This window comes from Centruroides sculpturatus, unplaced genomic scaffold, assembly GCF_000671375.1.
Source record: "Centruroides sculpturatus isolate CEXI.00-Female unplaced genomic scaffold, Cexi_2.0 scaffold996, whole genome shotgun sequence".
NCBI lineage: Eukaryota > Metazoa > Arthropoda > Arachnida > Scorpiones > Buthidae > Centruroides > Centruroides sculpturatus.
This window is the reverse complement of record NW_019385236.1, coordinates 66,052-92,213: the sequence shown is the minus strand read 5'-3', so window position 1 is coordinate 92,213 and position 26,162 is coordinate 66,052. Positions and strand designations below refer to the sequence as shown.

Sequence of the window (26,162 nt, the reverse complement as noted above, 5' to 3'; positions counted from 1 at the left end):
AGTTTAATACAGCAGATAGGAACTTTAAAAAAATAATAATTTGTAACTATAGTACAGCAGAGTGTCATTTATCTGAATCAATTGGGGACTGAGGTTGTTCGGATAACTTATTTTTCAGATAATCGATTATGTACGAAAAAATATATTAATCTATCCCATGTTGAAATTTTTCTCCATTGCATGTCGCTTCGCATTGAATTTTCATTGATGTTAAACCTAACATAAACTTTTTAAAATAATAATCGTGGCTATTGTATTTTTAAAAATTATTTCTTTATTTTTTACAAACAAAATAAATATATTGAAAAATATAAAAACAAAAAAACTATACGTTAGAAGTTAATCTAGTATAAAAAACGTTTGATTCACGACACACAGTCCTCAGAAAAACACCACACAAAAGTGCCAGTGCTGCCAGCTAAAACACACACCAACAAAAAAAATATTAGAGTAGCCCAAGATACAGCCAAAGATTACAGTGCCACAGCACTAGCGAAAATTTAAATTTGCTGACTGGAATGCTTTCAGTTAACCAGCTTTCAGATAAACGACGCTCTACTGTAATTCTTAGTTACGTACAACGAATTCAAAGTAAGAACTTACAACGTGAGATAAATTGGAGCTTATTTAGTCAGTTTACAATCATTTATTTTAAACATGACTGATATTATATGTATTTTTATAAGATTTTATAAATAATAATGTTCCTTGCAAATTTTTACAATTATTTTTTTGTTGTTAATGAATATCATTGTCATATTAAAAGTTATAATTTTGTTAATTTTTAGAATACAGTTTCCTTTTTGTAAAATCTATATGAAAATTAGCTATTAAAATCTGAAACGTATCTCAACATTTCCCACTTTAATAGCTAATTTGGTTTAACAAATTAACCTTTAAAATTTAAAATAAAAGAAATATATTTAGTTATTTATACTAATGCATTACTTAATTATAAATAAAATTATTTTACTTCACTAAACTAATTTGATGAGGGCAATCATTTTGTTCAAATTAAATGTTATTTATCATATATTAATTAATAATTTAAATAAATTTATATATATAATTTGAAGATTCCCAGAGAACATTTATGAACTCCCATTAAGTCTGTAGATCATTGTTTGACTCTAAAGCCAGCTATATGTATACCAGTATACCTGAATATGTGAATGAAGAAACTGACGGTTGTATCATCATTTGTTTGTTTGGATATACTAGTATATATGTACCCAGCTTAAGATATGACGATTCAGTCCCCCAGTAAAAATAAGTGTGCTATCAATCCAAGTCCATATCTTCCATTTAATTAATATTACTTCTCTTTTGTTGCTAATTTAAATTTTTTTTAATATTAATTTGTATATTTTCTTGTATCGTATAATCATTTTAACTATATTTTTATTGCAGGTCTTGGCCACTGGTTTAAGTGGATTATATTCAGTTTTACCAAGAAAACTTTCTGTACTTTCTGAAGATTGGTATCGATTTACACCAGAAGATATACAAGAAATGACAGAACTTGCAATGTTTCTCAATTCATTAGAATTTTGTAATGCTGTGATTCAGGTAAATAAATAATTATAATCTTTTAAAATAACTAAAAAGTACAGTTAATAAATTCAATCTTAAAATGGGAATTATTTAAGTAAAAATTTAGCCTTATGAAAACTAGTATTTAAAATTTATTCTTAAATTTGAATTCAGACTTCTGTTTAAACTAATAATTGAGCTGCTCACTTGCCAAATTGATTAACTTTATAAAACAAAAAGTATAAAAATTGGATAATATAAATTATTTTTTAAAATTCCTTTCAAACTTTAAATAAACATTGTAGAATGTATTTTTATATACCATTATTCTAAAGCATAGCTTTAATGTAATGATATATAAAATTAGTTACGCGAAAAATGTAAAAATGATAACAATTATATTAAGGATTTACAAATGAAGTTAATTGATTTGGCCTTTTTTTTAAGCTCAATTGTTAAGCATATTTCTAAATTTGCTATTTTTAATGCAATCTCAAATAACATCTGAATAAAATGTATCTATTGGAATTTTTAAAGAGTAAAATTAACAAAAGAAATGGAAAAAACAAAACATTAGAGACAAGTATCTTAACAGTAATAATTTTAAGTTTCTTATCCACTTTCTAAACAAATAATGTTTGTTTAGAAATTAAATTTATCTATAATTACTTGAAAACTAAATCGTAAATACTGTAGTAGAGATAACAGACTTATCACACTGCTACACAGCATTTGATATTGCATGCCAGTGTGTCTCGAGACCATCGATCCTGAAAAAGACCGCGGGATCAAGTGTAGACGTTCATTGTGACATTAAAACTTTTATTGAACTCTCTTCTTAAAAGAAATATCAAAGGAGATTTTAACGAAAAGAATAAAAATATAGATTAGATAGAAAATTTTGTAAAAATATTTTTATATTTTATTAAATGGGAAAAGTGAACGGAAAACCTGTCTTGGTGTGTATTTCACACCCATGCAGGATTGTCTCAATCCCTCAACAATCCTGACAATCGCACACAGTTGGCAAACATCACACTCCCTTCATTAGAAGCAATCATAAAATTTTTTAATTTAGAAAACTGTCAAAAATGACAGTTCTTTCACAGAATAAGCTACTACTTAGAGTACTACTTAGAGATAGGGATCTGACATTGGTGCTTTTCCTGTATATTTTAACACATATAATAATCAATTCTTATCTTCAATATAGAAAATAGCATTGCAAAATTTTAAGTATAGCATAATCTATATCAAGAAATTAATGTTATACTTTGGATTAAAATCAAAGTAACAAACTAAGTTGAATTTCATTGTTTTACAGGTATCCCATCCAATGGTTCAAGAACAACTCCTGGAATACTTATATCAAGGTTTTCTTCTCCCAGTTCTTGGTCCAGCACTTCATCAGGTTAAATTTTACTAATTTATATATATATATATAAATGAGGATGTTTGTTTGTTTGTTTGCTATACATTACTAGGCAGTTCAGCTAATTGCTATGAAACTCAGCAGTTATGTTCAAATACTTCTAACTTAGATAATTTCATACATCTCACCCCTAAGTATCCATATTGAATTTCTATAAATCAATTAATTGCTATTTATATTAGATTTTCTGAGTTACAAGTAGTGCCATCTATTGGCAAAAAGTTAAAACAATTAACAAAATATAATTTTTACAAAAAAAGGATATAATTTTAAAAAAACTTATTGTCACAGTAATTAAATGAATATAATATGATATAGCACAAAATAGACATGCTATACCATTACTGAGACAGGTAGCATGTAGCACTTGGCTGTGTGAAATCAGAAGTGTTTAAGTCTGTGAATAGCATATAAGTAATTTTGCACATCTAACAGCTCTGGTTTTCTTATATCTGAATAGTACTTTCTTAATTTTAATAAAAACCCTTTAGTAGCAGAGTGCATAAAGCCACCAAACTCTGTTAGTTAGTTAATAGTGTGTTCGGGCATGGCCACTTGAAGTTTTCCGGGTTTTCATGTTAGTAACACCTAAATAGGGTCCACTTCCCATAAAAGTCTTCCTGGGATACATTCCTCTTGGTAGATTACTTGCATGTCATGTTGATGTAACCAAATAAACAAAACTAATTCTAATGTGCAATTATTTTTGTCACAATGTTCTCAATTCTTTTGGTGGTCTTGTCCCTGTACATCATACTTTCCTGTTAGCACTAGAGTTGTATCAGTCATCTGTTTACTCCATTTAGAGGAAAATTTTGAATTGAAGTAACATGATTTCTGCTCCAAACCAGAAGTTTGTATATGGTTAATCTGGGCCTTCTGTCCCTAAGCCTTCCACATCTGGTCTCGACTTCTCATCTCTGATCTAACTTCTTTCTCAAAATTAAGGAAGGATGTCAGACAGATGAGACGACAGTCAGAATTTATAGACCTACAGTTTTTTCAAATCACAGCCCAATAATTTTCCTATAAATGTAATATTTACTAGAACGTACTTCCCAAGTAGTTTATACAATCTATTGCCAAAATTTAAACATTTTATCATTACATAAAGGGAATTATTCTAGCATTTTTACAATATTTTTTTATTTAAATAAGTTTTATATGAAGTGTTTCAGATGTTAAGGTTAGAAACTTTGATCACATGCAGGGCCATCACAACTTATTCAGCACAGATCACTTTTCAAATATTAACAGTATGCCAGTATTAACCCATTTGCTACATTTGTTTTGCTTCAAATGCCACTCAGAAAGCCACAAAAAAATTTATTTTTTATATGAAATAATTATTTCCACTTAAACGCAAATCTAACATCCAAAAAAATTGCCGGGGAAATAATTTCCACAAAATAAAAACCACTCCAAAAAGTGTTTTTACAAAAATAGTATATAAAAAGTATATTAAAAAATAATAATTTAAAATCAATGCTTTTATTTGAAAAATATAGCTGCAAGGATTGTTATTCATTCATTTAACAAGGCATGAAATTTCACACATGCAGTCTACATTGTTTACAAACTGGTTGACCTTGAGAACAGCTGGTGTCAGCTTTCCCAGGTAGTTCTCAGGTACGCCTTGAGAATATTTGTTTGAAGCAGGAGGGGAGCTAACTTACTGCATCTGTTCAAATATAACACAATATTTTCGATTTTTATGCTATTAAAATACAGGGGACTGAAAAAAAGGTATGGGAAAAAAATTCTGCTGAATAAAAAACAAAAAAAAACCTGCTGATGTCATAGAAAACATCCAATAGTGTTTTAAAAAATTTTACCGAAGTCAAAATGGTCAAATAGAAGTTTGGAATGATTTAATTAATCTGATAAAAAAAACTCCCATAAAAAGACAATAGTACAATTAATTACCTAATTAATAAATAGTCATAAAATATTTTTGCGGCAAAAATAATACATGAAATTTGCAGAGATCATAGATAACGATGTATATATGCTGATTCATACATTTTTGGAAAAGTTATAAGTCAAGGCCCTATTTTATGAGGCCCTTAAGGCCTATGCATGAGATAACTCAGGTTATGGACTGCACAGCCTGAGTTATCTCGGGTTATGGGTGGAAGGGGCTAATTAGTAATCATTGACCGTCCTCTCTTTTGGGAGGAGGTCAACGACTACTATTGGTTGAATTACTTCAGCCCCCTTCTGCAACAATGCCTTCTTTCTATCAGACCAGCAGTATGGTCACATTCGAATAGGAAAATTAGCACAAAATATGTTTTAAATTGTTTTCAAGGGTGCCAAGTTTAAATATCTTGCCCCTTTTTTTGCAAAATTTGATTCGTTGGCAGATTACTATTTGATATTTGACTGTGAATGGTACAGTTTCTTAAGAGTCAACATCAGGAAAAAATATGATATCTGTAAAAATTTAAGATATATTTTCAATTGGTGTCTACTTGATCAGTGAAATTATACCATTTCGTACTGTCCAAGTATTGCGATAAACATGACAATGGTAGGATGAAATAACCAAACTCTTTATATGATTTTCGTTTTAATGTTTGTTATAACATAGTAATTGATTTATATAAGTACAAAGGTTATACTACATAAGGGTTTATCACACCAAGTACCCAATCTAACACATTTTAAAAATTCTTTAAATTATCTACAGTAGAAGAATAAAGAATTGTTAAAATGTGTTTGATTGGTCACTCAGTGTGATAAGCCCTTATGTAGGATAACTTGCATAGTTATATAAATAAAATACTATAATGTAATATAATAGAAGGATTAGAAGTAGAATATATTAGAATATACTTCTAATCTTAATCTTTGGTGTTATTTTCTGCTTGGGCAATGCCAGGCTCATCTGCTAGTAATAGCTATTTCATATAGAATGCAACAAGTACTAGTACACTTGTTTAAGAGAACTAAAGAAAAGTTTATAAAAAAAAAGGGGGGTTTTTGGCTTTTCTGCAGTACAGTTTGATTTGATTCATATACAATGTAAGTCAAAAGTCATTTAACATCCTTATAAAATCAAACTTAAACAGAAAAAAATTTGGCATGATAGAAACATGTTATGCCTAGGTACAATGAACTTTGTGTGTGTCAAATGGATGACGGCCATCTTCATTTCACCTTAAAATGTTTAAATGGGAATAGGGTCTTGTGATATGTGAAATAAGGCTAGAATTTCTAGAGAAATGCAATGATGCAAATGTTTCAAATGTAAATTTGATCTGTAGAAAGTTATGAAGAAATGAATCCAACCAATTTCTCTTTTTCCAGGTTTGAAAAGCAATGCTGTGCTGCCTCTAATAGATGGGGAATGAATTCAGATTATCCTGATGTCTGGGGGAGAAGAATTCATGCATCACTGTAAATGATTTTTTCAATGATGCTCTGTAGAGACTGTGTGTCACACATGACAGTTATACAACTGCTGCAAATATTTTAAGAGACTGGATCAGTTGAAATAAGTCATAATTTGGATGTTATAGGAATTCTCCTCAGACATCAGGATGATCTGAATTCATTCCCCATCCATTAGAGGCAGCACAGCATTGCTTTTCAAACCTGGAAAAAGAGAAATTGGTTAGATTCATTTCTTCATAACTTTCTACAGATAAATTTGAAACATGGACATCATTGCATTTCTCTAGAAATTCTTGCCTCATTTCATGTATCACAAAGACCCTATTCCCCCATTTAAACATTTTAAGGTGAATTGAAGATGGCAGTCGTCCATTTGACACACACAAAGTTCATTGTACCTAGGCATAACATGTTTCTTTCATGCCAAAATTTTTTCTGTTTAACAGTTTGTTTTTTAAGCTGTGCTAAGTGACTTCTGACTCATTCTGTATAAAGAATACTACTAATAGAACAGTGTTGGCTATTCTATAAATACTATTATTTATACAGTACCAGACTGAATATCCAGCAAGCTTGGGAAAACAAGCAAGTGGTCCAGATTTTTGGGAATAGGCTAAATATGCATTTAAAATATAAAATAAACAATGGAAAGTAAAGAACAAAATTGTATCTAACACACTGTATGCCTGTAGACTCAATAACACTGGCATCATGTGATGATACTCTATGGAAACCAAAGCAAAGCATTAAACTGCAGTTGTACTACAGTCTGCCAAATTCAAAACTAGCCAGTTTAAAAAAATAGCCGCTTTTCTAGTAATTCCAGACTTCTGGAAGCTGGCTATTTGGTCCCATACTGTATATTGATAAAATATACAGTATGGGACTCCATATAATGGCTGCAGAAAAGTGAAATAAAAATGTTGAAAACATTCTTTATCGCCCCTAAACAAGCAATACTTAATTGTATCAATTGTACCTTTACATAAATTTAATTTATGTTGATAAATATATTTTAAAATAAATTAACATAATCGTTAGAATTTAATTAAAAAAATCTTAAATTTTTTACATCCACAATATTTTTAATACATCTTAATATTCATTTAACATTCTGATATTATTTCAAAAAAATATTTAAGTATTATTTCATTAATTTAACATTTTACAATATAAATAAATCAAATTGGAACTTTAGATCAAAATCAAATTTTTAGATGCATTTTGAAACTTAAAGTTTCTTATAATATTAATTATAAGAAACTTTAAGTTTCAAAATGCATCTAAAAATTAACACACTAACATCAAAAATGCAGTGAAACACTCACTCTAATAGATGAACTAACATTTTCAAGCATCTTAAGCAGTCATCATCAGGGTTAACTAACTAAATTCAAACATGTGATTGCAATTAGGATGATTTTTAAAAATAAAAGAACACTTGTATGATTTGTTGCAACATCACATGTAATCAAACATTCAAAACCGCTTAGAAAATTGATGTAAGACATACAGGCATTGATCTAAAAATATTGTCCATGCTGGGAGGGGGAAATAGAAAACGTTGGTTTGTCTATTAGAGTGAGTGATTTGCTGGAGTTTTGGTGTTAGTGTGTTGATTTGAACTTCATCCAGTTTTTACGAAATTTTATCATTTTTGGTAAAGGCACTTCATCTGTTCGAAATTGTTTTTATCCTATTTTTTTCAAAAATAAGTAAATTTTATTACTTATTAAGAAAATATATGAATATAATTTTATTATTTGTTTTCCCATACAAACATGGGATTCATAATAAAAGTACTTTGTTTATTAAAACACTTTATTATTTTATAAAATGTGAAAACTTGATCTAAATGAAACAGGGTAAGAAATTTAATAAATTAGAATGTATTCATTAAATGGTTTTACTATTAAAATGAAAAAATATAAAATGTATTACTGAAAATCATTTTAATATTTCTATAGAGTACAATGGAGGAAATTGTTGCAAGTACTGCTTATTTGGAACTCTTTCTACGTACAATTACTGAGCCAACGTTATTACAAGTCTTCCTTAAGTATCTTCTAACAGAAAGTTACGAAGGTCACAAAATATTAGATACATTAATCAGCAGGATAGGAGCGCAACCAAAGGTTTGATTAATAGTACTTTTTTTTCTTTTATTAACTATTATAAATAAATACATATTTAGATTATTCTCATAAGTTTTATTTTGATTTTAGTTATGTTTAGTAACCATGGCTCTCTTTTGGAGTTTGTTGGATTTAAATTGTGAAGATGTAATGTTAGAACTAGTTTTAAAGTAAGTAGTAGTAACTATTGAATTAGATAATTTTATTTTATGTACATTATATATTAAATTACTGAAAGTTTTGAGAAGTCTTATTATAAGTTTAAGGGCTCAAATAAATTTTATAATAAATGAATATGAACAAATATTATTCACATAGTCATAACTTTTCAGTTATGTTTATCTGAGCATTTGTTGTATGACAGCTATTACAGATTTTCTGTTCAAGATTTATTTATTGGAGGTTATATTTCTGACATTTTCTATTTTTTTGTATAAGTTTTTAGTTTCTATTTTTGTGTATATTATTTGAACAAAAATTAATAGTTAATAATTTAAGGGGAAATATGTAAACATATAATTAATAACAATAAATGCAAATATACAATGCATCGTCTTTATCATTCAAATAACAAAAATTGTTGCGAATCATTTTTTTACATACGCAGTAATCTCTTGATTAATTTCTTGAATTAACATAATGTATAAACTGATAATAAGTTTCAAATAATGTGGGGTTATTTTGAGGATAGATATATATTTTTAAGTTACCAGTACTTTAAATATTCAGCAAATGACTTGAAGGAGAATGTGCACACAACAAATAAGATTTCAATAAACTAGCTCTATAGGTAATTACTTGGTCATAGTAAAATTGATTGCCCTTGCCAAATAGTATTTTGTGAAGTTGATTTGATATTTTATAATGAAATCTTCACTAATATTTTTTTTTAATAAATAAATGTATCTAATGTAAGGAAATACCATGATTTGTCTAATTTAGAAAATGATTTAATTAATTATGTGAGTAACCAGGGGTACAGCAGAGGTCTTACCCCTTTACTGGAAACAGTTTGGTAAAAACTGCTCACTTGGTCAGTGGATGGTGCGTTTCGGTTTTCTGATTCTGCAGTATCGGGATCAGTTTGTCAGGTCGAGTGGAAGAGGGTGAGATGGGTCGTCGGTAAGGCGTATGCGATATACGAGTAACAGACACCATTAATAAGAAAATCAAAAATTTAACGAATAACAATTAAACAAGTAGATAGACAGAAAATCGAATATTACGTTTAACGAGGCTAGCTAAACTTTCGCGTATGATTTTAGGGGCCGAGAGAGAGTTTACACTGATTTTGATATCATACCTCTTTCCTATAAATTCTGAGGTTTGCACAGGGATTCTTTCTTGGGAACTTTTGCACCAATTAATAGATTCTGCTCAACTACTATAATAATCACTGGTTACAATGTGACTGTGTACAAGTTTAAATGTTCAGAGAGGGGGTGTATCGGTCTTATATTTGGATTGGCCTGGGAAAATTGTCACGTGATTAGGCGTTGTCATAAACGAAGGTTGCTTTTGACAGTTGCAAGGTCAGAGGTGTTTCTGGGACAATGAGAAGATAGTGAAATTTGGACGTCAACTGTACTCTTTGATACCTGTGTGAGGGACAAACAGACCCTCAATAAAGTGTTATTTTAAATTTTAATTATTTTGGAATTCAATTGTTTAACTTCGATCATTTTATCAAAAGTTAGGCTAAAATCCATAAAAATTATTTCCCACGGACTTGGTTCCTTGTTGAGGATGATCCATCTAGTCATTAGTGTGTCACCCGGAACTTTCGATAAATTTCCAGTGTTGGATGCCAGGCCCTTAACAACAGACTCCTGACCTCATGGAAAAACCCAGAAGGAACCTAAATAACAAAGGAGAGCAATGACAAATAAAGTCAGTCGTCCTCCAAAGTTCGTCCACAAGAGGCATCCTCCAAAGTGTGCTAAAATACTGTGCCTCCGTTGGACCTTACGGTTACCTATCACGCCCAAGTTCTTGATTTATTCTACACCTTGTTAGATACCTCCCTCTGAAGACCTGTTACCTGAACAATTCGAATAAAAAGACCCTTCAACCACCCAAAGAATCCCGTGGTTGAGTCATCAAGTCATCCATCCTCAACGTGTTTATAAGATATTTATCCACACACGAGTCGTTTGTAAACTCTCTCTCTCTCTCTCTCTCTCTCTCACAACAGTTAAATGAAAGAAAATAGGGATAAGATCTTATATCGTGTACTCCTGCCCGCTAAAATAAATTTGTTATTGTTTATTAATGTGGAATCCGAGTGAATCACTTCCTCGTTTCTCTCTCCTCACCTCTACTCTGAATCCAACCACCTACCCGTGACCACTCGCATGACGTAAACTCATGATTTCTGAGTCCTGAGAGACTCGGTGGGGTCACAACCTGAGATGGTGTCGAAGAGACACCAACCCTATGGTCACATCTGCTACATTAGATCGACCATGTTTGTACAGGCAAATGTTGACATTCTCGAAGGAGTATTATAAACTTTTAGCAGTTGTTGACGATAAGAATGACATTCTATTCCTTTCCCGGCGATGTTAATTTAAAGATTGCGTTAAGACATTTAAGTTAAAATGTTGCAAAAATTAGGCAAAATATTCTTTAAAATTTCCAAGTCTCACATTCATTAGTGTCATCAAATCAAAAGTATAGGTGATGAAGCTACTTTGCACATTTGGCAACTCTCCATTGTGAAATTATATTATCACTGGTCACTCACGGTCATGTATGAGAAAAAACTTAGTAACCATTTGGAAGTTTTGGGATTAATTAAATTAATTTGTATTGATTATATTATTCACTTAATACACTGTTTTAATTGGATGCGTTAACCACATTAATCAAGGAATTACTGTATACTATAAGAGAAATCCATCACACATCATTGCCAATTAAATATAAGCAGTCCCCAAATTATGAACAAGTTTTATTTTTAAGTCTATTTTTAAATAAAATTTTTGATTTAACTGGTGATAAATATTAACAGTTTTTGTTGATATTTATCACCAGTTAGTCAAATGTTTGTCAGTATATAGTATATATTTAATTTTCTGTGCATATAAAACATTTACAAACTAGTTCCAAACACACTAAAACAGTGTTTCTCAACCTCTAACGAATCGTCGCCCCCTTCAACGTAGTATCACCCCCTTCAATGAAACCATTACGTAGTATCACCCCCTTCACTTCAAAATTCCGATGCCGTGGGCCAAGGCTAACACCAAATTCGTATTGCATTGAACAGACTAGTGACTAGTATAATGTTATTTGTTTAATTATTGTACGATATAACGAATAAAATATCTAATTATTCTTAATATAATGTCTTACTATATCGCCCAGAAAATTGTTTTTCGCTCCCCAAAATATAAATTGTTACAAATCGCCCCCTCAACATGGAAAAATGCTCACATGGGGGCAATATCGCCCCCGTTGAGAAACACTGCACTAAAACATCATAAACACAATAATATATTTCATTATAATAATAAATCTTAATGGTAAAGTTACTATAAAAAGTACACTTTATAGCAGCTTGTTCATAAGTACAACTTGTCTGTAAGTTGGGCATTTATTACTTGGGGATTATGTATAAACATATTTGAATTCTCTTTTTTTAAATCTGAGAAGTGTAAATAATTTAATGTTATATTAATCATAAGCAAATAGAATACATTTAGATAACATGGTTGTGATACATGTAAAGATTTTTAATTACATCATTTACATAAAGTGGTGGTGAGATATACTGTAAATTTTGTGCAGTTCGGTTTTGTTACTTGTTAAAGTTGAACTGTAGAAAGTTTCATAAATGCTTTCAAAGTTGAAGTCTCATAATGAATTGTTCCTAAAATTATTTTTAGTATTACAGATTTTAGTTCTAAATTTAAATGTGTGATCTTCAAATTATTTTTTAATTAAGAATTTAATCATTTGTTTACTTACTGATATAATTTAGTCAAATTTTTATTTACAGGTGAGCTTTATCTTTTCTGAAATATATTTAATCAAATAGAATATGTCAGTATTGAATATGTTAAAATTAATTAATATAAATTGTACTGATTGTAAATTGAACATGTTTGTTTTTATAGATATCTTGTTTCGTGCACTCACATCATGGTGAGCCAGAAAACTCGTATTAGAGATTTAGACTTCTACGGATGTGCGGCAGATAAATTTCTCTCTCTTATTCCAACATGCTGTATTGCTGATTCATCAAATAATTCAACTACCAACATAGAAAATGCTAATGTGTCTTTATTGGTCACAAAAGAAGCATTAGTAAAAAGAGAGTACATTAGTGGAAGTTTACGTATTAAAAAACATAGTCGCACACCATCCACTGGCAGTTTTGCATTTGGAGAGTTAGATAACATCAGATATAACACTGTTAACAGCCCACCATTAATTAAACTTTCGCATTTTCAAACAGACTACATGGATTACCTTAAAGATGCAAGATGTAAAATTATTTCTTGTTTTCAGTTATGTAAATGTTGGTCAGCATTATATAATGGCATAGATCCTCCTCCAGACTCTGTAGAAAAAAATTCAAAATCAACACAAGATACTAAATTTCCTACATTAACAAACAATGTTTGTGTTACAGATCATAGGAATAATAATGTTACTTCAAATATATTTTTAAGTAAAAAAGATTCTACTCATATAAATATAAATAAAAATTTTCAGGAAACAAAAGACAAAGAAACACTAGAAAATGAAGAAAATAAAAATGTTCAGAATGTATATACGAACGGGGTTTTAGAACATGATGGATTATGTTACCAAACAACTAAGAAAAGGCCAGATAGTTTGGAAATTAACAGAGATTTACCATTTAATCAAGATATATATCAGTTGCCAAGTATTGATGACGATCAGGCATTTTGGTCTGCAGTAAATTCAACAAAAACTCCCTCGAGTATAAGCGATACCGAAGATATTTTAGAATCATACGAAAACAATATTGAATCGTGTATGATAAATACTAGTCCTAATTTAATTACTGACAGTGTTATTAGAGAAGATGTTTCTGTTGCCGATTCTGGAGCTTATATGTCACAAGAAAGTACTAATTCCTCTTTGGATAGAACTTCGGAAATAAATCAAATTTTCGAAAAATATGTTCAACAAAAAGAGGAATTCTTAGAGAGCAACACCAATTCAAACAAAAATGAACCAATACCGCATATCCCTATGGCAAAGAAAACATCTATTTCTTCTACGTGGGAATCATTTGGAAGTCCAGATATTGGTCCTTTTCTAAGTATACTGTTAACAAGACTGGAAATGATGATGCAAAATGATGTATACACCAATTTGCATTTAACAGGACTTTTTACCCGTCTGGCAATCTACCCACAACCTCTTCTTCGTTCATTTCTACTCAACCACACTTTAGTCTTTCAACCAAGTATACGTTCTCTTTTACAGGTGAGGTGATCTGTATAATTTTATATTTTATTAATAATTCTTTGCAATTATTTCAAATATTAAGTGTGTTAGAAATAAAATCCTTATTTATAAAATTTAACTTAGACTCTTTTTTAATCCTGAAATCAAAGTTCAGTTATAACCATTTGTTGTTGGTACAAAATATTAAAAGTATTTATAGTGTAAAAAATATAAAATGTTAGTACAGTTAGAAAATTCGTTAATCCAGCTGTGGGATTAGAGTGGCGTCAGATTGTTATTGTTGTTATCATATTAGTGGAGTTTATGCTATGTGGCATATATATCGGTGCCTAGTGCTATGCCAAACCAAAGTCAAGGTATAAATAACTAGAGACAAAATGCTTTGTTTAAATACTGTTCACGTATATATCTGTTTAAGAATTTCCGAGTTTTGTATCTGAGTCCGAGACCTGGTCCTGAATAGTAGTCCTGATCTGTTATGTCGCTCCGTAGAGGCATATGTGAGTCAGCCGGTAGTTTGGCTTGGTTCTATCAATGTGATCATTGAGGTGTCTACTATGGAGCTCCTTCTGAGCCCAAGACTGTTTGATGGTGTGTATCTCATGTCAGATCCGGGTCAGTGTTGTGTAAGTTTAATGGTGCACTGTTTTGTTGGCAAGAGTTATTGCTTTGTGTAATTATGAAGTTTCTCCCTTGTAGAAAAACTCTTGGAGGATCTGTATTTGTAGTGAAGGTTTATTAGTGAAGAATATTTGTGATGCCTCATCTACTTACTCTCTATCCTTTCTATGGATGGCTTAGGGTGATGTTTGTTATGTTTTGTTTTTTTGTTTGTGTTTTCCTATAGAGTTGTTTTAGTTTTCTGTTTGTCCAATGAATAACTACAAAGGGATATGTCACTGCTGGAATGACCTAAACTTGTGTGTTAGTTGCGTTAAATGAGTGTTTTGCATTCAGCTGAATTATTATATTAAGTTCAATCTGCTGTTGTATTTGTATGTGTTTTATGAGTTTGGCCTATTGAAATTCTAAACATATGTAATGTAAAGTTTGCTTCCATCCATGAATTCAATATCATTTCCATTTCTGAGTACAAACTTTTCTTTCTTTCAGAATTCTTTTCTTCTTTTTATGTGAAGTGTTTTGTATTTGTCTAGGCCAGGGATGTCCAACCCGCGGGCCGCACTGCAGCCCACTTAATATTTTTATATGGCCCACTACGCCCTAAATTTTTTAGGTACATTTTCATTTATTTTCATAAAGAATATTGTTAAAAATTATTTTTGTTTCACTTGATACACATTGATGTCATAATGATGTAATTGGTGCTAGAAAACTGTACTACCCCACATGCAAAACATACTGTTGTGAACAATTCTTTTTGTGCATGAAAAACATCAAAACTGCTGAAAAAATAGGTTGAGTGATTCCCATTTAAATAACATTTTTAAAACTAAGACTAGTACCATAAAAGCAGGTATTCATAATATTATAAAAGGAAGGCAATATTAGAAATCACATTGAATTTATTTTTATTTATTTTTGTGTTAAAATTTTTTTTTACTGTCAATAATACAGTATTTTATGTAATTATATATATATTTGTTATTAAAATTTGATGTTCACATTTTGAACTTTTTAAAAGCATACATTTATATAAAGTACCTTTGTGGCCTACTGAATACATGTAAATTTCTAATTTGGGTCATTAGGAAAAAATGTTTGGCAGCCCTCATCTACGCCAAACTCTACTTAAGTATCAGTAGAGTGTAACATCTAACAGGTGATTTAGCTGTGTTTGGGTGCTGTGTATGTTTTTTTGAGTGACTGTTGAGTACTGTCAATGAATGTCTGATCAACTGTGTGATCTGGTGTTTGTGTGTTGATGAATATGCTGTGCAGCTTGTTGTTTGACATGGTCAAGCATTGTTTGTGGACTACGATTTTTGTGTTTAATTGTTTTTTCTGATAAGGGTCCTTTGCTCTGTTGCAGTGAGATTTCGGTATTTTTGTATGAATTAATCATGTAGTATCCGTCTAAGCTGTCATATCTGTTTCAAGTTTTGTGATGGCATTATATTAGGTATGGATGATGCTTTCATTCATTTCTTGAGTCTGTTTTATCTGTTGGGATGGTTTTCCAGCCTTGGTTATCTGTGGCTGGGTGGATACGTGATGTTCATTGTGTTTGTGATGCAGTAGCCATATTTGGGCCAGTCCTGCATTTGTCTGTTTGCCACTGGTGGCCAAGGGAGACTATGGCAGATTTTTTGAATGTGACCCTCTGCCTATCCCACAAACGTGGATCTTATTAACCCAGGTGACATTTGAGCTGGTATCATGCTGTAAACGTGTAACTACCATTTTTGTTTACTTCATAGAAATGGATGTGCTAGTATACCTGAAGTCAGGTGTTTATAAATCAACTATCTTAATATGAGGATCAAAAGCTGAAATTTTTTGTCTAAAGAATAAAATTTAGAAGCTAAAATCATAGTTAAGATCATTCTCAAAATTTCTAATACTTCTTTAGAAATCCCCTTATATAACACATTTACTGAACTTATATACTACTATATGGTGTACTTTTACATGGAAGCTGTATGTCAGCAGGTACCATATAAAACAGATTACAAGTAAATTTGTGCTCCACTCCAAATAGTCCTAGAAGATTGCCTAGACATTTACATAGCCACCTACAATTAACAGAAAAACACATTTAAAACATTTTGCTTACATTTTGACTATATATAGTGAATTTCATAAAAATGAAAATAGTAAGTATGTGCATTAATCTTCAGAAATGCTCCTGCGCATCCAAGGCTTAATCCAATCATTTGGCATCTGTGAAAAACGAATTTGCATATATCAGTCTCATATAAAACAAAACCATCCTGTGCAAATTACAGTTGCAAATACAATCACAAAACTATGCATTAAAAGTTAATATGAAACTATGGCAATTAGTTTTTTATAAATATTTAAACTAAAAATTACAAAATATATAAAACCGTGTAATTAATATTTCAATTTCATACATAAAACTGTATAAATAAAATATGAAAAACAGAATTACATTGTCTAAGTATTCAGTTATATGCCATTCATTCAACAATTTACGTTTATAATTTCAATTAAAATGGCATACAGTATATTTCACAATTTAAAATAGAGAAGAAACTATATTGTCTTTATTCTTCCGTCAAATCAAATCACCATTGCAGAGGCATAGCTTCTATAAAAAGGTCGTCTCCACAAAGAAAAAATTCCTGATGATTGGGTATGATGAAAGAATGAAGGCAGCTTAGTTTCTTTATATTTTAAATTGTGAATTTACATTTAACACAAATATATGAAGTAAATTATTATATGTTTCATGCATTCATCGTTTTCTTTTTGAAACAAACAAGTTCTCTTCTACGTTACAAATAGTATTTTTTAATTCATTTTGTTTCACAGTCTGTGTGTTGTTATTTTGGAATGTAAATTACAAGCCAGTATAAATTTAGCCTTTAAGATGACATCTGAGCCATTTATAGCAATGGTCCCCAACCCCCGGGTTGCGGACCAGTACCGGTCCGTGGATCAAATGGTACCGGGCCGCCCAAGGAACATTAAATTATTTCCATTTTCTTTACTATGGTGTATTTCCTCGGGTTTGTGCAACTTTTAATGGACGACAGAACAACAGAATAAACTGGACATAAGAAACACACTTCGGGTGTCATTCTCCCCTATTAACTCCAGAGGGAACCGTCTCATTGCAATGAAACAAACTCAGGGTTCTCATTGATTTAGCGTTTTAGTGAGTTAAAACGTTAAATCACATTATATTCATTTTTTGGTGTAACTGTATTTTATTTTGAAGGCATGTTTAAATACAATTAAATTCAAATTATTAAATTAAATCAATCTAAAATATAAACAATCAACGTCCCTCCTCAGTGGGCCGCGGTAAAATTATCAAACTTTGGCCGGTCTGTGGCGATAAAACGGTTGGGGACTGCTGATTTATAGGATTGACATCTAATGATGTCATCAACCAGATTATAGATAATATGTATCGATGATAAAGTTCCAAAAGTTTCTGAAAAGTTCGTCAATAGATTTTTATTGAGCATTGATTACTATTGTATTTTAATTAAGAATAAACTTTTATTACATTTTAATAAAATAAAAAATTTATCTTTATTTCTACTGTGATTAAAATAATATTATAATTTTTATATAGTAGTAAATTGAAAGATTTTTGTATTGACTTTTTTTTTTTTTTTTTCTTTTTAGGTTCTTGTTTCTTTAAAACATAAAATAGATACCTATTCTTCTACAGTAGAAAATTTTGAAGAATTACTAATTAAAGCCCGACAGTTCCTAATTGCTAGAGAAGAACGATTATTAGGCGATGGACCGCCAAGAGTTTATTCCGAAACACCAACTGTTAAAAGAAGAAGTAATTCGGATTTGCAGAGAGGTAAGCATTCCATTAAATTAGAAAGAAAATTTAATTACAATTGTGCCGTTAATAACTAACTTAATTATTAGATGAGTTTTTATTTAAACAATAATTTATTCTTTAGCATATAAATTAATTATATAACACTGCAATCACATTTATGGTAAAAACATTCAATATTTAGATTATTCTTTTCAGCTATTCATGTCTCTATCTTTACATATAATTGTGTGATCTGGGGCCTTCCTTATATATGTCACTAGATGTAGGTGATTACATTCAGAATTTCTGACATCAAGTAGGTTACATCCACTACTCAAGACTTAAGCATTTGAAGATGGAAACAATACAGTCTCATACATAAGACTAGATTCAATTGGAAGGAGTCACTCTTAATTAAGACATTTATTAGACAATACTAAAGTTTGTACAGTACATTACACATAGTATTCATATTTATATTCATTATGATCGTGAAGAGAGAGAGAGAGAAAGAGCATTTACAAATTAAAATAGCTTTGAATTCTGATTATTTTTTCCTACGTTGGATATATTTATTAGGTTCTTGAAACCCAATTCTCAATGAAGTAGCACTTTAAGAGTTTTAAAATGCAGGTGAGAAGGGAAGTGCACAAACACAGATCTTGACAGCTTGGGACAAAAGGAAGTAACTCTTTCAGATAGGTCAAAACTGTTTTATATGAAGATGATATTGTCCAAAGTGGTGACTAATAGGTCAGTTGAGGGAAAGATGTCATAACTTGCTTACAGTTTACTCTGAGAAAGTGTTAGTTTAGTTGATAGTTAGAAAGTTGACATATTTTGGCGTCTAATAAGATCGTATTGTTGAAAAACAAGTGTGGAGAAGAAAGTTTTTAATTTTTTCAATTCTCACATAGCTCTCTTAATGCTATTTATAGGCATAAACATTGTAGTTTTTAAATATAACTAAAGTCTGATTCAAAAAAATTGTTATATAATTTAAACAAAATCATACATCATTTTCACCTTGCAATTAGTTTAGTCGAAACATCATATTCATGTTTTAATCAACATTACATTTTATATATTTAAATATCCATTCATTTATTACTATTTCTACATTATTTGCATAAAAATATTGGATGTTCTCAATTCAAATTTCTTTAATGTTTGGTTTATGACACTTGATGTACAGGGTGATTCAATAAGAGTTTCAGGATTTATTCTGTTAATAAGAACTTCATTTTTTCACAAAATTCATTTTTTATTAGACCAAAGTAATCCTGAGGGATAGGAATTAGGAGTGGAAGACAATATTGTGTCAAGTCACAAGATCTGGCAGAGATAACATGACCTGGAAGTTTACCACACGGCAACTCAAAGTTTCATGAGGTGAGTGACATGTTGCACCATCTTGCTTGAACCACGTCACTCACGTCAATATCATCGAGTTCAGGCCATAGAAAGTTGGTGATCACGTCTCAGTATCTTTCACCATTCACTGTGATTGCATTTTCAGCTTTATTTTCAACATCATTGGACTTCTTTCATTGGGGCTGTCTGAAAGAGAAAGTGTATGCCTACATGTGAAAACAGAACATCTGAAGGACGTCAACACAAAAACATGCTCAGAATTTTGAAAAATGTCGTGGAAAATGTTTCCGAAAGATAAACAGTTCACAAGAAGAATAGAGACAGCCATTTGCACGATATTGTTTTCCCACTCCTAATTTCCCATCTCTTGGGATTATATTGGTCTTATAAAAATTGAATTTTTGAAGTAAAATGAAGTTTTTATTAACAAAATAAATCCTGCAACTCTTATTGAGTCACCCTGTATAGGTGACATAAACCAAACATTAACTTTATTATGAAGTTGTCATCCTTTATAAATACTTGATCACAAACTCATAAATTGCTAACAAAAGATTGGATAATGTAACAAGCTATTGACTAAACATAAATACTGTTTAGAAGAAATATTTTACAATTAAATTTAAAGCAAACGATTGCTAAATAATCAAAAATTTATGTATAAAAAAATCCTTACTTAGATTCCATTTTAATTATAAGAGATAAAAGATTAAAGAAATCATATTGTCAAGATGTTAGACTGAATATTGGATATCAAAAGTGTATGTCATAACACACAATTTATATTTTTAGGAGAACCAAGAAGACGGAGTCTAACAAATTTACTACTTCGTCGAACTGGATTTTTAAATGAGAAAGAACGTACAAACACAATAAAACAACCAATCTTAGAATCAATACCAGATGGTCAAGGTTACAGGTATGATTTTAATATTTTATATTTAAAGTGTTTAATTATGATCACTCTGTATGTGAATATCATAAAGAGTAGATGTTCAGAGAATATCATATGAGATAGTCCTTATTCAACAAATTGTAATTTGAAACTTGCTTTCAAAATGGGCTTTTATATTGTAAGATTTTAAAATTATTTATACAATGGTACCTCATACTTTGGACATTTCAGAGTTTGAACTGAGCACGTAGTGAAAAAATGCACTCGAAGCATAAACACAATTTATTGTCCATCCAAGTTGTCTGTCACTCTCGCTTTACACTCGTGTTTTCCACTGCTTTTTTTGCTCTATTTTTGGTGTGTTTGGTTATATATATATTGTGTGTTTTTTAATCTATTTTTAACAATGTATGCAATTTTTTTTTTCATAGACAGCTTTTGGACAGCCCAAACATTTTGTATTCTTCAGTTCAAAATTTCCCAAATGGAATTTCGAACATGTCAATTGTGGTTTTTAAAACCATAATTGACATGTTTGAAGTTTAGGAGCATCTTCCCCATACTCATTACAAATTAGTTTTATTGTTTGTGAGGCATTACATCCTTTCCAAAACTCATAAAGTATAGTTTGCCTGATGTGCTTTTTTTTATCCAAAGACATTTCAACTTGATTTTATTCAAACAAAATGCGAAATAAAAAATTTAAAATAAGCTTAAAAACAAAGAATGTCATCTCCCATTAGCAATAACGAGTTAAATTTCACAACTGTTATAATTAAATCACACATTTATGTTAATTTATGAAAGCTGTTAAAAATATGCAAAAACTTTGCAAACCAATATAATTTTTACTTATTAACTATGGCATCCAAGAAGTGTATGGAAGAAACAAAGCCTAACAGGAAGGTTGTAGCATCAATGAATGAGGTGAAAAAGGAACTTGTCGCAAAGTGGTACTTGTGTGATGGATCTGGCAACCAAGTTTAAGATGCTGCAGTCGCCACTGTGCAACCAGTAATGCAATTTTTATTTTATTACACAGTATTTACGTATTTTATTTATTGTTTTCGTGTTTTAATTTATTATTAAGGCATTTACAGTAATTATGTTACTTTTATCTTAAATTATGTCTGTTTGCTGTTTTAAGTTTATTGAAATGGTATTGTTTAGGGTCTAGGAATGGATTAATTCAATTTCCATTATTTCAAATGGGAAAAATTGATTTGGACTTTGAACTATTCAGAGTTTGAACAGCCTCCTGGAACGAATTAAATTTGAAGTATGAGGCACCACTATGTAAACAAATCCACAAACCCTTTTATTAATTTAAGTCAAACAGAACAAATCACCATATTATCAGTCTAAAATAAGGCTAATTTTAATAATCAGATACGAAGTAATTTGATGAGAGATAGGCTGTTAGGCCACCATCTCTTGATAATTTTTATAATTATAATAAATTACGGTTCATTTGGTTTCACATTAAGATTGTTAGCGAAAGAGGAAACATACTCTAGCCATTGTAATGTGATATTGTGCTTAATAAAAAAAAACAACAGAAAACAAAAAAATTAGTATTTTCTTTTGTAATTTCTCTTGATTTTTTTTTTTTTTTTTTCTTTTTTAGGTACATCAGTAAACCATCGCCTGATGCACCTGAAGGTAAACTTGAAACCATTAAAACAAAAAATGCAGTACTCTGTGCAGTAGTCCTTGAAGAATTTCTGAAAGAACTAGCAGCAATTACACAAGAGCACGGAGTAATCCAATTGGATCCAGATTTCTGGGACTCTGAATGGGAAGTGTAGTTTTATATAGAAATTATGAAGTTTGTGATGAATCATCATTTTGTAAATTTTCTTAAAATAATTGAGAGTTTCTCTTGTTAATAAAACTTGATGATTGATCAAATTTTGACATAAGTTAAATAATTATGCAAATATTTATAGGTATATATATTATGGGTGCCATCGTAATGATTAATTGAGAGCAGCTGATCTAAGTATATAAATTTCTATCAGATCATAGTTGTTTTTAATTACATGCTTATAAAATTTTATAAAATAAAATTTTCTTGTTAGAATACTCTTTGTTTTTCTTCAGTTAATAATAATAATAATAATAGTAATAATACTAATGTTATTATTAAGATTCTATTTTACATGGTTGTTGTATAAATAACTGTTATCCTGCAGTTGATTTATTTAATTATTCATATGCTTCAACTTTATACATTTGTTTCAAAATTGTAGTAATTTGTCTTTTAATTTTTAAATTATCAAGTTTTTCTTCTGATTATTCTTACACGGTAAGTAACAGAGAAAAAAATTGCATAATTTGCGTCAGTTGAAAGCACGCAAGCGGGTGATTATCAGTTAAAAATAAAAACGCCGATTTCCTCAAAGGGAAAAAAGTTATGATAATTTGAAAGTAGGATTTATAGTATCCATTTCAATAGCTGTCACCTATAAGAAAAATACCTAAGTAATATGTTTACAGTGCGTCATGTTAATTAAACATTGAAATGATTGCCTTTGTTATTGCAACCGTGCAGTTTTGATTCTGATTGGGGTATGATACTCGTTGACTCGTGCAATTGTTTCTCCGTTACTTGCCGTGTTACAAATGCAGTGAATGTCCGAAAGTTGCAGGGTCAGAAATTATTCCATATTTTTTAGTGTATATTTTTTCGTTACAGAACGAAACGAAGTTAAAATAATTAATTAGATACAGTAACGATTAGATTTTATTTTTATCGATTGACTCTATAATTTTGAAAATCTGTAAATACATTTCAGGTATTTTACTGTGTTGAGAAGGTTTTAGGATTTTATTTTTTTAATAAATTCAATAAAGAAAACTTTGTAATTTGTTTCAAACCTGCTGTTGTATCAATATAAATGCTCTGTTCGATATTATTGTTCAAAATAACAGAATATAGCTGTTAGAGTTAACATAAGATCTGATGGCTGGTATCAAGCAACACGTCAAAAATGTCTGTATATATTTGTTCACAAAATATTTTAAAGAAAAACTTTATTATAATGTTATCTCTCTGCAGCAACGATTACATTTCATTCCAGTTGTTTTATGTTAAACTGATATATAAGAATATGAAGCTTGAAAGTAGTTATCAGATCCTGTTGAATTGCTACTAAATATAACTTGCTATTTTTTTTTATTAATATTATTATTTATTTAAGATTAAGTTTATAATCTAGTTTTACAACAATCAGTACCTATTAATTTATACATATATGTATGTATTTAAATTCTTCAAAGTACAAAATTTGTTTAAAATTTTATACAGTCGTGATTGAATAAGACGAGTCTCTTAACCGATCGCTTCAAATGCCGACAATGTATCGAACAAAGTGCTACCTACTAAACATTAGTAAGCCACTTGGAATTCAAAAAACTGCAGCTTGATGGTGCTGCAGATTATTGAAGTAGTGGATTTTGATAAACGGATAAACTAATATAGTATAAGTACAATCAGATTCTTGTCTCTGATTGTTCTTATATCTAATTATTCTGAAATCAATTAATAAGTCCACAAATTTCGGGTAGCTCATTATAAGTTTCGGGGCATCTGTCATTATATAGCGGACAACCACTAAGGATTTGAGATTCATAAATATGGTTGCTAAATTTGTAAAAGTCTTCTATGTTAATTTGGATAAGTTTTAAGTTTACTAGAGATTTATTTTCTGTAGTTTTAGATATAAACTTGGTGATCTTCTGCCAAAAATTCTGATGTAGATATAACTGAAGAATGAATGGATGCTGCATAGATTCATTTCAATAAAATTCAAGATATTTCTATAAATTATAATATTTTACTGGTAATTCTACAAAAAACGTGAAGCGAATATTCAGTAGTAGTATAGATATATCTAGATTTATTTCAGATTAATCTCTTAATTAATCTACATACATTGGTAGTAGTAGGAACATCTTGACTTTCATTGAAATGCAACATTCATTCACTTGTTGTTATTATTAAAAAATTAATTAATTAAAAATATATATATATTCATTTTACCAAACTTTTCTTTAATATTTGTGCTTGAAAATAAATAATAAACCTGTGATAAATGAGGCATCAAAATGTAATTTGTTCCTTTATTATTATAATTATTATTTTTATCATAAGTTATATACGTTAAAGGCAATTTGCATAACTAGTAGTAGTAATAGTAGAAGTAGCAGTAAAATGTTTTTTATATTACTACAGTTTGCTAAATATATTAACTGGCGTCACGTAAACATTAACTCGTTTCAGGTGGACGCAGTTAATACTTTAAAAAAATGTATTTTACAGAGTTACGCATCTTGCCTATAGCATATGTAAGTAAGTATTTAATAATCTGTAGTATATACAATATATATATATATTGCAATACAATTATGTTAATTATTGATACAGAAGCAGCTATTGTATAAATGAAATTTATATTTAATATTTATGCAATATTATTTAATTAGTTCTTTGGCATAAATGAAGACACCCTCATAACTGTTTCTCTCCTATCATTTTCAAATTCACTGTTTAAAAATGTAGTTACTCAGTTTTTTTTTTTAATTAGTGCCCCGTTGTTGTTGTTGTTGTTGTTTTCTTATTTTTTGGAAGGTTGTGTAACGTCGGTCTTGTGTTCTGGAGTTTTATTTTGGTGTTCTTATAAAAACTTCTCTTAGAAATTTTCTGAAAAATCTAGATTTACATTTAGGAATGTTTGTTGCTGTAAGTGCACTCTGGCTAATTATGTCGAGTAAAAGCAGGTATGAAAATAGGTTGGTCTGTCGTGAATTAAATCTTGACTTTTATCATTCAATCAATGATTTTCACCGAAACTAAGACAAAATATCACAAACCGTACTCTCGTTCCATAAGGCACTCTACCAAATTGGGAGGAAAAAAAACGAATGCCATTGAAAGCTTCTTGATGAGAGAGTTTATATTGAATATTCTATTATAATAACCACGAAAATAAATAACGTTAATTACATTGTGACATTTGCGTCTAACTTCCATCTAATTTTTCAAATATTATTAATTTTATAAAAAAAAATAATGATTATATTAAATATTTTATCGTCATGGAAATCACTTTCCCAATTTCAAGTTAATGACTCTAGAAACTCCAACTTGGACGTTCTAGATAATCGATGCCGTTAAATATTTGATAAAATAGGATCGTAGTAAGATTAGATTTTTAAAAATTGTAAATTATTTTGTTACAGAATATTCGATTATAACTTTTTTGGTAGGTTAAAGTTGTTGAAGAGAGTTTGGAACAGTTTTAAACGAAAACGAAGTTGTTCTTCCAGAACTTGTGTAAATTTTAATGTATTCTGTGGGCTGTGAAGCATTTTCGTAGAATAGAAAAGATTATAATAATAATAATAATAGTAATTTTTGAAGAATTACTAATTAAAGCCCGACAGTTCCTAATTGCTAGAGAAGAACGATTATTAGGCGATGGACCGCCAAGAGTTTATTCCGAAACA

General features: G+C 29.9%; 1 protein-coding gene across 2 annotated transcripts in view; it reads left to right on the top strand.

The window, feature by feature from the left end:
- Window positions 1-25,574, top strand: part of LOC111636526 (FTS and Hook-interacting protein-like) — a 57,865-nt gene extending 32,291 nt beyond the window's left edge. For both annotated transcript variants that reach the window (XM_023381808.1, XM_023381807.1), the window contains 8 exons: window positions 1,411-1,569; window positions 2,858-2,944; window positions 8,332-8,499; window positions 8,590-8,669; window positions 12,621-13,965; window positions 18,232-18,418; window positions 20,549-20,675; window positions 22,279-25,574. In XM_023381808.1, the coding sequence (XP_023237576.1) occupies window positions 1,411-1,569; window positions 2,858-2,944; window positions 8,332-8,499; window positions 8,590-8,669; window positions 12,621-13,965; window positions 18,232-18,418; window positions 20,549-20,675; window positions 22,279-22,459 (2,334 nt within the window). In that variant the 3' untranslated portion in view covers window positions 22,460-25,574. The remainder of the gene's footprint in view (window positions 1-1,410; window positions 1,570-2,857; window positions 2,945-8,331; window positions 8,500-8,589; window positions 8,670-12,620; window positions 13,966-18,231; window positions 18,419-20,548; window positions 20,676-22,278) is intronic.
- Window positions 25,575-26,162: the final 588 nt, after the last annotated feature.